This window comes from Cinclus cinclus, chromosome 6 (assembly GCF_963662255.1).
Source record: "Cinclus cinclus chromosome 6, bCinCin1.1, whole genome shotgun sequence".
Taxonomy (NCBI): Eukaryota; Metazoa; Chordata; class Aves; order Passeriformes; family Cinclidae; genus Cinclus; species Cinclus cinclus.
The window spans coordinates 1,457,650-1,471,876 of NC_085051.1; the positions used below are offsets into that span (position 1 = coordinate 1,457,650).

At 43.8% G+C, this 14,227-nt stretch overlaps 1 protein-coding gene across 1 annotated transcript in view; it reads right to left on the reverse strand.

Annotated features, from left to right (window-relative positions):
- Window positions 1–6,251, reverse strand: part of SPON1 (spondin 1) — a 168,731-nt gene extending 162,480 nt beyond the window's left edge. The window contains exon 1 of the mRNA XM_062494983.1: window positions 6,026–6,251. Within this exon, the coding sequence (XP_062350967.1) occupies window positions 6,026–6,251 (226 nt within the window). The remainder of the gene's footprint in view (window positions 1–6,025) is intronic.
- Window positions 6,252–14,227: the final 7,976 nt, after the last annotated feature.

Sequence of the window (14,227 nt, forward strand, 5' to 3'; positions counted from 1 at the left end):
AGATAGATTTGGGTGACCTGTCTGCTCACCACCAGCAGCACCCAAGCACCACCTGAGTAGACAGAATTATGGGATATTCTGGGTTGGAAGGGACCCAGAGGGCTCAAGCACAGCTCTTAAGTGAATGGCCCCTACAGGTTGTGAACCCACGTTTTTAGCACCATGCTCTAACCAGCTGTGATAAGATCAGGGTCCTCAGCTGAGGCTCTTTTGAACACTATCAGAAAGGGAGAAGTAGGCAGAACTTTTGAAATTACCAAACTCTCTTCAACAACTTACAGCAACCCTTTCCTGAAACAGGAGTCAATTTTAGGCAAATAAAAAAAAAAAATCTAGAATTAAACTAAACTAAAAGCGACAGAAAATTGAACTCTTAATGTTTTAAGTAGCTTTTACTTCAAGCATAATGCAAACAGAGTGCTTGTAGTACTTTATTGTCACACACTCCAACCCTGACAGGCACAATAAAAATTGAAGACCACCCACAGTTTTCAGAGCAAACTGCAACTACCAAGACTGCTCCATAGAAGAGCACCCACAAGAGACTCCCTCTCACACAAATAGGCTGCAAGGGCTTGAATCACCTTGCTAAAAATTACAGATTGACCTTACAAGATATGGATTTCAAAATATGCCCCAGAGTTCATTTAGAGCATATGGAGGGCTTTTGGATCTAGAAATTCAGTAGCAGAAAAATATAAAAAGGCTATTTGAAAATGTCTAGCATTATGCAGCTGTGTTTGGGTCTAAAACAGTGTTTGTACAAATGCCTAGCTTTTCTGACTATATGTGTGGGAAAAAAATTGGAGATATTTATTTCAATTTTCAAACTTTTGTGCGAGTGGCCCACTTTGACCTATAAACCTGCAAACACCTGTACAAAGCTGGGGTAGTGATTGGCACAATAGCAAGTCCCCCAGCTCTCAGGATTTTCAACACACTTTTCATTCCATGGAACCTTATGATGAGGTTAAATGTTGTGATTTTGGGGGAGAAAGAAAATTTCACATATAATATTCCAAAGTGGGATAGCAGCATAATGTAATTAAAATTTCTGCTCACTCTACAGAGTATTGCTCCATTTCATGAATTCATTTTCTGCCCAATAATTAGCATGATTAGCCCAATTTTGCAAACTTCTGCAGCTCTGGCTAGATGAAAACCCACAGGCAGCCTCTTAGTTGCAATAACTGAGAACAGCACGCTGCTGAACTCAACAGAGATGAACACATTACTCCTGCTTGAACAGCAATTCTTAGAAATTAACTGCCATAAAGGCCCTTTGCATGCAACAAATTTTTCCATATCATATGCAATTAAAGACTGAATCCCTGTGAGTAAAAGGTTACACTGGAAATAAATATGTGTGCAAGCAGACAGAGAATCCAGCTGTGAGTTGACTCAACACATTTTCCTCACAAAGTTACAGATCAAACAGTTTTCAAAATTCTGAGCACCTACCTAGAAAACACAGAAACTATACAGGAACATTAGGGAGGGAAAAAAAGGCAAAAGGCAGGCAATTCCAAAGCCTGACTCATGGTTTTTGAATGCCTGGGTTTAGCAATACCCCTGCTGTGGTTGCAGTGGTTTTAACCCCGGATAAGTCCAGGAGGATGATGCTGCCCTCACCCCGCAGCCGCATCCAGGCAGCTGCGCTCTCAGCTGGGCTCGGGAACACATCCAGCCCAAAACTCAAACAAACCGAGCCCAGCCGGAGGGTTCAGCCGGGTCCATCCTGCTGCCTGGAAAGGCTGAGCTGGAACAGAGACTAGACAGAGCAAAAGGAATAAAATCGGTATTTATTGAAAGGATGCACCTTGGGCAGTGCAAGAGCCCGGCCGGGGATACACCCAAATCAAATCCAAGGTGGGTCCTGGTCAGGAGTTTTTACACTTTTGTAAGTTCTGGTTCCTCTACATCTTGGGGTCAATTATCCAAGCACAGCCCCAGGCTATGGAGTCTCAGCCCCCTGGCTTTTCCCTGTCCCTCGATGTTGCTTCTGCTTTTTGGGTACCAGTTTGTGATTCTCTAGTAGAAAGGAATTGTTTTGTCACTACCCTGTGAAGAGAACTCCCTAACACCTAACATGAAGTGTCAGAGTTACACACTAAGCAGCAGTGATTCTGAAACACAGAAAAGCTAAAACCCAAGGCATCAATCCCTGCGCGGCTGCTCTGGGAGCGCTGCGCCAGCAGCGGGGACGGACACACGGACACAGGGAGGGACCGGGAGGGCAGCGACCCAACCTGAGCACGGCAGGATTTAGGGCCCGTGCTTTGGGACTCACCCATTTAGGGACGTGTGTTTTGGTAGCTCAGAGCTAGGCCAGAAGAGCGGGTGACACCTGGGCTGGGAACGTTTCTGTCGAAATTATCCATGCGCGCAGGTGACGCCACAGCACGAGGGTTTATCCCCAGCGCTCCCAAACCCAGAGTTCGTTCTGTGCCTCTTCTGGAGTCTCTGCCTCTGGAGCACTGTCAGACCTCATCTGTTTCTCACATGGCAGCGGCTCTGTCGCCTAGGAGCTGAGAGTTCTTGGGCTAAACTCTGCCATTTTAAACCACAGCTGTGTCCTGCTCACACCGTGTCCGCGTGAATTAACTTCCACTGAACGATATGAACTTCCTGCAAGGATCAGTTAAATCTCAGTGCAAGCCTCAGAGTTAAGGATTTCACTTTAAAGGGAAGATTACATATGAGCAGTTACTTTTATCTACTTCCATCCCTCCGGCAAATCTCTAATTACTTTACAAGTTGCACTTTGGCACACGCCTTCAACATGCTCCTCTTTCCCCACTGTCCCAGGCTGAAGGTGGGGTGATCAAAGCAGTTGCTCCTTTGGTTTCAGGTAGGAAATCTGACTTTTCTCATCCTACTCAACTGCACATCCTGCGCTGTACATTGCACAAGTACCAACAAATACACCTTCCAAATTTCATCCGTATTTTGTGAAACGTGGGGATGGCTAATGTAGTTATGGAATGAGTGCCTGTTTGCAAAGTGTTTGCGCATTGAGGGGGGAAGAAAGAAATGGAAGAAGTCCCCAAACCAAAGCAATGGAGCACAACACCTTAAATGAGCCTCTCCTCAAAACCTGAGAAAATGAACTGATCTACAAGTGGAAATCCCATTAAAACCAGAGACAGCATGCACCCAGAAGGTGTATGTAAGGATTATAACTAGTCTCGTAGTCCTTTTCTTCTTCAGAATAATAACTTCATGATATCATGGCAGAAAGTATGTCTACTGCATGTTAGCGTGTGAAATGGGCATACTACTGCCTTTTTGTAGAAGCAAGTTTATTTACATTTTAATAGCGTGAAACATACCTCATTTTTTTCATGGAAATCTCATGCAATCATTAATCTAACTGCAATCAATAAAGCCAGGACTGAGTATTTTCAAGGATCATTACCCTGTATCACCATACAAACTTAAGGCTCATTTGTGCCTCTGAATGCAGAACTCTGACCTTCAGTGGAAGCGAGAGCAGCTCCATCAAGGTTGAAGGTACCCAGCAGGGAGGAGACAACCTCGACCCTAGGGTGGTATGCCCACAAAGCTGGTCCTGCGGGAAGACCTGGTCCTACAGGGAGACATTGTCAATTGTCTGACAGGAGAGGACCCCCTTGGCAGGCAGAGGAGTGAATACCCACTCACAGGAGTTATTCAGGGCAGCTGTTTCTCTCTCAGCTCCAGAGGTGGAAAATCCAGGCTTCACAGCTCCTTACACACAGATCCACCCAGGGCTCCCCCTCAGGGCAAATAGATTCTGATTGATCTGAAGGTGAATAACTGCAGGGGAGCCATAAATCCCACCCACCCCGGAGGCAAACAGCAGCTGTGAACTGTGGTCTCCTGATTTCTCTCTGCAAGAGTGCTGAGATGTTTCCTCCAGTCATTGAAGTTTGAGGCTGATGTGTCACACCGACCATGGCATGAAGGTAAATGGATGTCCCTACACTGACACTTCTGTGGAGTGTACCCTTGCATGTACATGTGTATGTACATAGTCCTGTATCAACCACCTTGAAAATACTTGTTTATTCCAAGAGCCCTCTGGAGAACGTGCCAAGGATCCAGATTGCATCAATTCAAGCAGGGGCCATGGAAACAGGAATATCTGGCTCCAGTGCTAAGGAAGTTGTGCAAGTCTTCTGTCATGTTGCATATAGAGTAATTTGCAGATAAATAAATACAAACAAAACCCCACAGACCTGTCACAATATCTCATTCTTTTAATCATTAGTTGGATTTTCTATCCTTTGCATAAAATAGTAATAAAGTTCGAGCCGGACTGTAGAAATGCCTTGGAAAGCAAATTCTCAAAACTTTCTGTATATCGTCAGTTTTAACTCCTGCAACAAATGTTGCTGCAACATTTATTTGTGCTCTTCCAACCATTCAGGAATGTGTCCTTAAAGAACAATCTACACACCCCAATGTGCTACATGAATACTTCAGTCCTAAGTATCATAAACACAGGCACACATTCTGTTCTACATTTTAATTTTTTACTATTAACTGTAATTTTCTCACTTCCAAGCAGCTATAATAGCCTAATGTGATTTTATTAATTGAGTTCCTAATGCCAAGACCTAATATCTCCAGAAAATTAGTTCTGCTAATTCATCTGGGAGTTTCTTTATTCCTACATCTCCATGTAATGGAAACTTCTTTGGCGGATGACTGAAAATGTCCAGTAACATTTTCACAGAAGTGAATTCCAAAACTTTTAAAGAACGTTCATGTTTGTCACTATCAAAATACTTAGCACATCTTTGTCTTGCTTAGTACATGTGTCAAGCTGACACGCCATATGAAATCTTTCAGACTCAAAGTACTAATCCTAATGTCTGGAACAGCTACCCAGCTCGTGGGTAATGTGCATTTCCTCACATCATGTTAAAATGAAACTATCTTTTATTTTTAGTTTAGGGGGAAAAAAATCAAATCAGTAGCATGCAAAGTTAGAGACTGGTGCTCAAAACAGGTGAACCACTGCTGCAGAGGTGTTTCTCAGCCTTTGAAGAAACACAATGATTATGCTACAGGCACACTTTTTTTCTCCCTGTATATACTAAGACTCCCATGTTCATGCAATGGGAAAACATTGCTCTTTACCCTGGATCTAAGAAACAGTTAGAAGAATCTCCCAGTAAGTTTTTTTTTTAAAGTCTGTTAGTTATGGTACCCAAAAAATTCCAAAATCATTTTAAAGTGCTTTTAAAATACAAGGTTAACAGTGCATTCCACGAAGGTTTATTTCTGAAGGCATGATACAGCGAGGCAGGAAAAGTGACCAATATTAATTAGTGAAATACACCCAAATGTGCTCTGAAAGTTCATTCCAAGGATTGTATGTGACATGCTCAGGGAAGAACGAATGCCTCCATCTCTTATTTACAGAGGTCGTTAGAACTGTCTCTGCCTCTTTCCTGTCTGAACCATCTGTTCATTTACCCAGAAAGAAAAAAAAAATAAGAAAAGAAAGAAAGTGGTGGGATAAACGTAAGTGGAAAATGTGGGAAGTTGGCAGTGTGCTGCATCATGTTTGCCCATATGCTAACTCATTATATTAACATTCGTATTTCAGGGTAAGAACGATTAGCTCCGAGTTTCCTCTCCTTCCTGCTCAGCGTTAAAGCTTCTCCCATGCACCGGGTCATATTTAAAGGGATAGGAAGAAATCCCACAGTGGGTGAACGGGGAAAAGCGTGCTTTGCATCGCTGCAACTTGTGATCCTGTGCGAGCGCCGAGCCGGTAGAGAGGAAATTCCTCTTAATGAGGAATGCTTGGGAGTAAAGTGATACACTGAAACCCAACTCCTCTCACTTGTCATGGAAGCATCCCCAATAAAGTAATGCGTGGGGGAATATTACCCTGCCTTAACCCACACACTTACACACACACACACGCCAAGAGGGATCCGGAGATGACAGGCAGAGACACGGCGCGGCTCCAGAGCCACTTCTCCTCACCACTCTCCTTAGCATGGGATGCAGAGGATGTCCGACTTACCCCGGTAACTGTTTCCAGGCTTGTAAAATTCTGGATCGCCCTCCACCCTGAGGCTGAATTCATTGTACCCTTCCCTCCTGGTGCCTTGGGCTCGCAGGATCCGACTGCAATATCCCTCGGATTTCGCGGCTTTCTCCAAGGTTTCGTCAGGAAAACCCTTCGCCACCAAGGGGAAAGTGAGCGCCAGGAGCCGCAGGGCCAGCGGCTGCAGATGATGCGCTCCCATCCTCAGCGCTCCGCACAACTTTTTGTGTCCGCGGCGGCGGCGGGAGCGGGCCGGGGGCACGGGGGGCTTGGGCAGGGCTGGGCAGGGCTGGGCAGGGCTGGGCAGGGCACGGCAGGACCGGCCGAGCGCTCCCGGGCAGCCCCAGCCGGCAGCGGCCCCAGCGTGAGGCTGCCAGGGCGGACCGGAGGGAGCGGAGCTGCTGCCGGGGAGAGGGAGGGGAGAAGCAGGGAGGGGGCAGAGAGGGAGGGGGCAGAGAGGGAGGGGACGGGAGGGAAGGAGAGGGGAGGAGGGAGGGAGGGAAGTGTGATCTTGCCCAGACCCCGAACCGAAGCGCTGTTTTCTTTCAGAGCGTGTGATTAGCAGCTCGGCGGTGTTTGCTTAGGCGAGCTGAATTCGCGGGGTTTGGTGAAAAGAGCGGAGCAGGGGACGCCGCTGTCTCCCAGACACCCAGCGCAGAGCTGAGCCCACAGACCCGAAATTAATCACTCGCATTCCTGCCAAAGTCTATAGTTGCCGTAGGGATAACGAGGCTCCAGGAATTTCCCGACACCCCTCCGCCCTCCGGAGCCGCAGACACGGCAAACATCCCCTGCGGACGGAGCGCTGGCATCGGCCGCAGCTCCTCGGGGACCGGGGAGCAGGGAGAGAGGCGCGGGGAGGTGGCTGCGGCACAAACACGAGCTGGGTCTGCACAGCACCGGGCGCAGCTCCGCTCACCCCGGTGAGCGTGGGAGGTCTGCCCCGGCGCTCGGGAAAATCCCAAGCGGAGAAAGCGGGGCTCGTCGTTTTGCCTCTACACGAGGCACGCTGAGGCGCAACGACGCTGAACGACTTATCTAAATCCACTAAAGAAGATTACAACGGTGGGGAAAAGAAAGTGAGCCTAGACCCCTGGAGCTCCTAACTCCAGGGTTTCTATCCTATAAAGTGCTGCCCTTCCCTTTCTCTCCCTCCACTTCTTTGTAAGTGGGGGAGAAAGCAAGAAAGGTCAAGCAGGACCTGAATCCTTTCAGGATGACAGATGCGGGTACAAATCCCTTTCTAAACCCTTCCTCCAGGACAGGACTGTAGCAGATGGGTGAATACAACTGCATGTATGCATAACTTCCAAGCAGTATGGGAAACAGCAAGCAGTTTGAAGTCCTTCTGGACCCACTAAGGCGTTTGTTAGCATCAGATTTGCAAATTTTTGGGTTCCAAACCTACCTTTGGAAGTTGATTACCAGCAATCTAGCGTTGTGTGCCAAATAAAGGTGTTTATTTAAGGCATCTGTGAGGATGCAGGACCTTTATTTTCTGAAAGGGGTTACTTGCCAAGAGCTTTGCTACTGGGAGCCTGTTTATATTTCATTCTCTGTTACACGCTTATAAAAACATAAACTGTCACAGCCTCAAACTCTTCACTCACTAAAGATTATGTTAAAAAAGATGGGATTGGTTGGGTGGGATTTTAGCTTTTGCTGCAAACACAGAGCTGCTGGCAATGTCCCTCCACGTCTGTGAAGAGGTGGCAGCCAAGCCTTGGTACCAAACTGAGTGGTAAAATCCTATTTGTGAGGACATGCCTGCTTAGACACCTGCTGCAGTGGCTGGGGCTGACTGCAGAGACTTCCACTGTTGAGAAAAGAGTTTGATTAGAGAAGGATAAGAGGTCTTTGCAGCGCATGGGCCCTTTTCTGTTCCTCTCATCCTGCTGGAGGAAGGAGAATGAGCACTCCTGAATCTCCATTCTCATACTCCAGGTCCTCTGCTTCCACTCAGTCTGCTCCCTTCCCTGTTTGCATCCCAGCCAACCTGCCAGTATGAGGGCAGATCGATCCATCATCTTTAAGGCAACAATATTCAGCCTGCTTTTGCTACTGAAGCCTTGAATTGGAACAGTTACGCAGAATATTTAGTTTCGTGGTTCCAAAGACCCATGTTCATGTGGGTAATTAAGTGACTACAGTTCAGCAATGTCATAAACTCTTGGGACTCATTTGACCATGATCTTCACCTCATTCATTTATGAGAACAAGCTTTGCTTTATGTGGGTTCCTCAGTCAAAGATGCCTGAGAATTTGATTAATTCTCCATATTTGACTTCTCATTTCTTTTGCTGAGATTGATTGAAAAGCAATTACCTGACTAAAGCATTCCTGGCAGGAACTGCACAATCCACCTTTGTTTTGGGCCAGTGCTGTGTTCGAACTCAACACTCCTCAAAGTGTTTTTAGTCCTTTTCAGATTTTTTTTTTTGCCTTTTATATGGTAACTAATTCATCAGCATCTCTTGACTCTTAGCTTCTAGTAGATTTTGTCTCTCACTTTTTAATCCCTGAAATGGCCTGGTCTGTTACTTGTGGTACTTTGTTGTTCAAAAGCATAGTAAAGTTTCCTAGAAAGGCATAACACAGTGTCTTGCTAAAAGTGAATGCTTCAACTTAGCAACTGATGTAGACAAATTGACCTGCACTGCCTACAGCCATGAAATGAGTAATTTGTTGTAGAGATGGCTTAGAGTATGGGCAATGTCATTAAGCATGGGCATCCTCGGGGTTTTCTATTTGTTCTACTAATTAGTGTGTGTTTGCCTAGAGCTTCCAGCATGATGTATCAGTCAGAGATGCATGCAAACTGATGAGCCCAACCATCCATGGCAAATTTAACAGGGGAAGCCTCGTATCCCAGAGACTGAGGCACAGCTTTCCTTTGTGCACTTTCTAGGGTGAATAAAGTTGCTGTCCATGACTATTAGGCATAACAATCATTACTGGGATAATATTGCACCTGATGGAGCTGTAATGATGGAGGAGACTCTCTCTCCCCTCCCCCTCACCTCCACAAAGTGGGATTTCCTAACAAACAAAAACCATTCCACAATGTCAGCAGTCTTTCTTGCTTTCTGCTTCCCCAGTACAGGAGCCTATTTTTTTCAAGGGGCATTCTATAAGACTGCAAAAACCACTGCAGAATATCCCTGCACTGACTGCAAGATATGATAGGGGGAATTTAATAGTTGTGTTTTTTTTTTTTTTCCTTCTGCTTCTCTGATTTCAATTAGTTGTTTGAAGTCTTGGGAATTGTCTACAAAGCAACCATGTGCAATGCAATGCTTGGCTACACACCGCCTGATTTTAGGCACTCTAGACCTCAAAGTAAACAAGTGCCTCAGGTAAATATCTAAACTGACTACATGAATATTAGACCCCTTAAAAGAGCCAGTTCACAGAGCAGAGGCCAAAAAACCAGCCAAAATAAAACATCAGGGTGGCAGGTACCCTAAATCTGACAACAATCAGGTGCTTGATAACTTCCCCGGGCTGTAGGATTCACCTCCCTAACCCCAGGAGCTTTGGTGTTTTCTATGAATAAATAAATACAGTAATAATAATAACAAGGGAATACATCTCTTTCACAAGATGTCTGGCAGGAATGTTACCCGCTCTTCCACAAGAGCTAGTGATTAAAATATTCCTGTAGAATGTCAGAGACAAATGGGTTTCAGCTCCTTGCTTGGTTTGCAAGTCCTCAGATCCTCATCTTTCAGGAAGCTGCTCATTGTGAAAATTTAAATCTTCTCAAAGCACTCTCAGTCCCTCATGGAAATTTTAGACTTCTAAAGTTGAACTGCTGCTGAAATGAGAGAAAGGAGATTGAGGATGATGCATCAATTAGAATGGATTTTCTGGAGACAGATCTAGGGTGCCTTTTCCTTCTCCTCCTCAGACATTAATTGTATTGGGATCAAAAGCTCTCCAAAAGCTCTTGGTCACTTACCAACAAAAGTTTGAAGTAAGTGAATTCTGAATACCTCTACCAAATTAAGAGACATAAGTTGAGCAACATCACCAAAAGTGACTTTTGACTTTTCCTCATGGGCTAGATATTCCCTTTCTCACAGATGCCAGGGCAGAGGATGCTGCTGTTCCGGCAGAGTGCTCTCATTTACTGGGAAACAACACTGCAACACCATCTGTAATAGAACCTTTGGTGCCTGGGAGGGCAAGAAGGGAATTTGTACTTTCAAAGGTGCCTATCTCATTTTCAGACCTTTGTGTCTTCCTATAGCTTTAGCTATTAGTCTAATTTGCATCTTTCCCCTCTCCCACTGCTCCAGCAGTCACAGACAGTTTTTCTTAAACAAGATAGAAACTCCCTCTATTGATTTAGTTGGAATAATAACCCTGTTGCTATTAAAATCCCCCTCTATCTACAGCAAGAATGAGGCTTTTCTAATACAGTTCATGCTGTCTGAAGTGTGTTTAGAATGGGATCCAGAGATATCTGCTGTCCTGTTAGACAAAGTAAAGAGCTTTGGAGACACTTAAAATGATTTCTTACTTATCTGTAGCACTCTTCTCGACTTCTTTTCTCTTAAGAACCTGAGCAGTGACAAGTAATGACAGCAAATGTTTGCAGAGGTGTTTGTGCCATTTACACCACTGTCAGTCAATACCACAGATCTCCAAAATTAAACTTCCCAGCAGCTCGTTATATTTGCATGTCCAGTCATGCATGCCTTCAGCATATTTTCACACTGACAATGAAGAGAGCTTTCTTTTCCAGGGCATTTTGTAGAAATATGTTGTCCCTGACATGATGAGAATAGCATCATATATATTACTGGAGGGGTACTGCAATGCTGAGAGAAACAGAGGCAGAGAGAACAGCTCTGTTCAGCCTCCCCCTGGGCTTAACTGGACCAAAACCTCAATGCAGCTGGGAAACTGTGGGACAAAACATATGTTTTGAAAGAGCACAGATGCTGCAAAAGATCTAGAGAAGTCTATGCAGCACTCTGGATAACACAGGAAGAATGTGATTTAAACTAAGGCCACTCTTGAATGGATTTTTCAAGATCAAAAGCTGACAGAAGCTTATCTTCCACACAGAGTCCATTTTGGGGAGGAGGTTTGCTAAGGAAAGACCCAGGCTTCTTGGAATATTTAACTCGGGGCTCCTTCCAACATCAGAAAATAAATATAGTATGAAAAAAAATCTCTCCCTTTATCACACAGCTACTCAAGATCTATCTTAGGAATCCTGAAAACTCCCAAGAGCAGAATAAACAACTGGTTCCTCCAAGCCCAGGATGAGCCTCATATACCCTTAAGGAAATTCACTGCTGCAAACCTGCAGCACCAGCCATTTCTAGGTCACATCCCCTCCAATTACAACCAAATTTCTTCCTCAGCAGCCTCTGCCTTTAGGAACTTCCCAGTCCCCACAGACAGGGCAGAAAAAAAAAAAAAAATAATCCGCCCTACAAATTCCATCTCTGCTCCTTCCAGCTAAGCCACACAATAACTCTGTATGAGTTTGTGTTAATATTTAAAACCTCAATACCAACTTAAAACTCAGCATCTTGGTAATTTACTGAATAACCTGTCACTGATTTTACATGATTGCATGTTCTTCTGTATCTGCTTTGACCTCAGTGTCTCTAACATGACTCTATCTGGTTAAATACTAATAAACAATAACCAAACTGAATTCAGCTTTTTGGCATTTTTGCTATTCAGAGTCAGCTATTCAGTGTTTTCTTACCACCAAATTTTGGTCTTTGATTTGCTCAAGACCTACAGATTTGCTGTTGCTTTCACCTGCTCACTCTGCATTTGTATTTCTTGAAGACGTGAGGTATGTGATAAAGTTCCTATTTTTTCCAGTAGCTGAGCTCTCAAAGTTATAACATAAATAAAATTTTGCATACAGAAAAAAACCTTCCTTTACCAATTTTCAGAATGGGTGTTTTTCCAGGAAGAACATAAAAATCAACTTATACTGTCCAAGAAAATAAATGGTTTCTATCTAGACAAATAATTTTTAAAAAGACACCAAGTTTTACACATGGCCATTATTTATTCAATCAAGCCATCTTCTTTTTCAAAAAACATTTTTATAGGAATATTGTAAGTAATTAAATTTTCAGTCAACTCTGGTTAGAATAGGTCTTAATTAGACTGTAAATGTGGAAGGAAAATATGCAGTAGCACATCCCATGAACACAACAGGCCCAAAAGAAAGAATGACATCATCTTCAGAGACAAAAAAAAAAAAACCCTCAAAACCAAAACTAAACAGAAAAATAACCACCCCAGAAGGTTAAAACAATAAAAACTCACAGCCAAGCAAATAAGGGAAAGATGAAATATTCTTTGGGATTTCCAGCACTGACCGTGAAATCAAGACAGACAAAAACAAGAATAAATCATAAAGATATGGTGATGCCATCAGTGAACTCGCTGACACTTTAGGGAACAGGGGCTGTACTTCAAGCACTCTGATATATGCAGAAGAGAACTGTCTCCCAAAGCAAGCTCTTTACCACAACCTCCTGCTACGCATTACGAATTTATTTTCCCCGTGTTCTCCTGCTGTATTCAATAGCCATTCCTTTTAAAGGAAATATTTACTGTCCCATGCCATCCCCAGACCACTGCATCTTCTTTCATCATTAGCTGGCAGGTTTGTTCAGGCTGCCAAGTGCAGCACTCCTGTGGTTTATGGATTGCTGACACTTCCCTTCCCTGGGAATCTAAACCAGCTTCTTCTACTTCCAGCCCGATGCAAATTTAAATATTTGGAGGCACAATGGTTTCTGAAAGGGGAAGAGTTCATCTGACACAGTCCCACCTGGGAGAGAGCAGGCCCAGCTGAGAATGCAGGACCAAGAGGAGACTTGATTCCAGAGTTTGTTCTGCCACTGAGGTCACCACGTCTCTCCGCAGCTCAGTTCCTTCCCAGGCAGGGTGGCAGAACACTTCCAGGTAAAACCATCACCTAAGAACAGACAATGCCTATTATTACTGCAATGGCTAAAGCTCCACAAGTATTAGAATGTGGTTTCAAGGCACCTTTTGCACAATGAAAGGTTTTTGGAAAGTTTTCTTTCAGTTTATTTGTGAAATTCAAATTATGCCAAGTATTGCCAGACATTCCAGGGATCACCAGGAGCTCTGACGAAGAACAAATAGTCGCAGAGAATCCCTGCAGAGAGATTCTGCAGCTGGGGATATTGCAAAAAACAAAACAAAGCAAAACAAAAAAAACCCCAAACAACAGTTTTCCAAGAAAGTTTTTTAAATCTCAGATTTCCAGCTCAAATATTAAAGGAGCTTTCCGAAATCTTCTGAAGATTTGCAGACCCACATATTTTTTATATCAAAGGAAGTTTTGTGTCTGTAATTTCAAAAGGAATCTAAACTATCTGACAGCACGCAGATAAAAAATACATATATGAAGACATTTCAAATATGGATATGGATATGCATGAGAAAAAATTATTACACATTAAAAGTTATCATTTTTTTGCTTGGTAAACAGATGGAAGATCAAATAGGCCAAGGTATGTTAACAATGTACTTCATTGTGGGCTCTGTGGACATATTTTAATTGTCATCAGCATACAAGGCTAAAATTGCAAGCTGGTAATGCAGAACAGGGTTTGTGGGAGGCGGAAATATATTTTCCCAGAGCAGCTGGTATGGCTGAAAAAAAATCTCCAAGCTTTCCAACACAGCAGCCCTTCTGCAGGTCTGAAAATGTGTTATTTTACAAAGCTAAATGCATGTTCACAATGATTTCTCAGAGTTTAGTTGGCTACACACTCATTAGAAGATCTCTAATGAATCTCAAATGAAGGAGAGAGGTAATTGGTACCCATGAAGTACAGAGGATGCTAAAGGGGAGGAAGGAGGGAGGTGGAAGGAATTGTTTTGTTTTGTCCTACAGCCATGTGAAGAGAACTTACACCTAATATGATGTTTCAGAGTTACACACTAAGCAGCAGAAATTTTGAAAAATAAAAAAAACTAAAACCCAAGGCGTCACCAGGGAAAGAGGAGGACAGTGATGAATTGGTGAGAGATTTTATAGCCTGCAGAATAAAGGGAAATTTGTGTGCAAGAGCAATCCTGGAGGATGCCATAAAGCAATGTCTCCAGCAAGCTCCTGGGTCCTGGTGTCCCAAATTTTGTTGAGGTTTAGTTTGC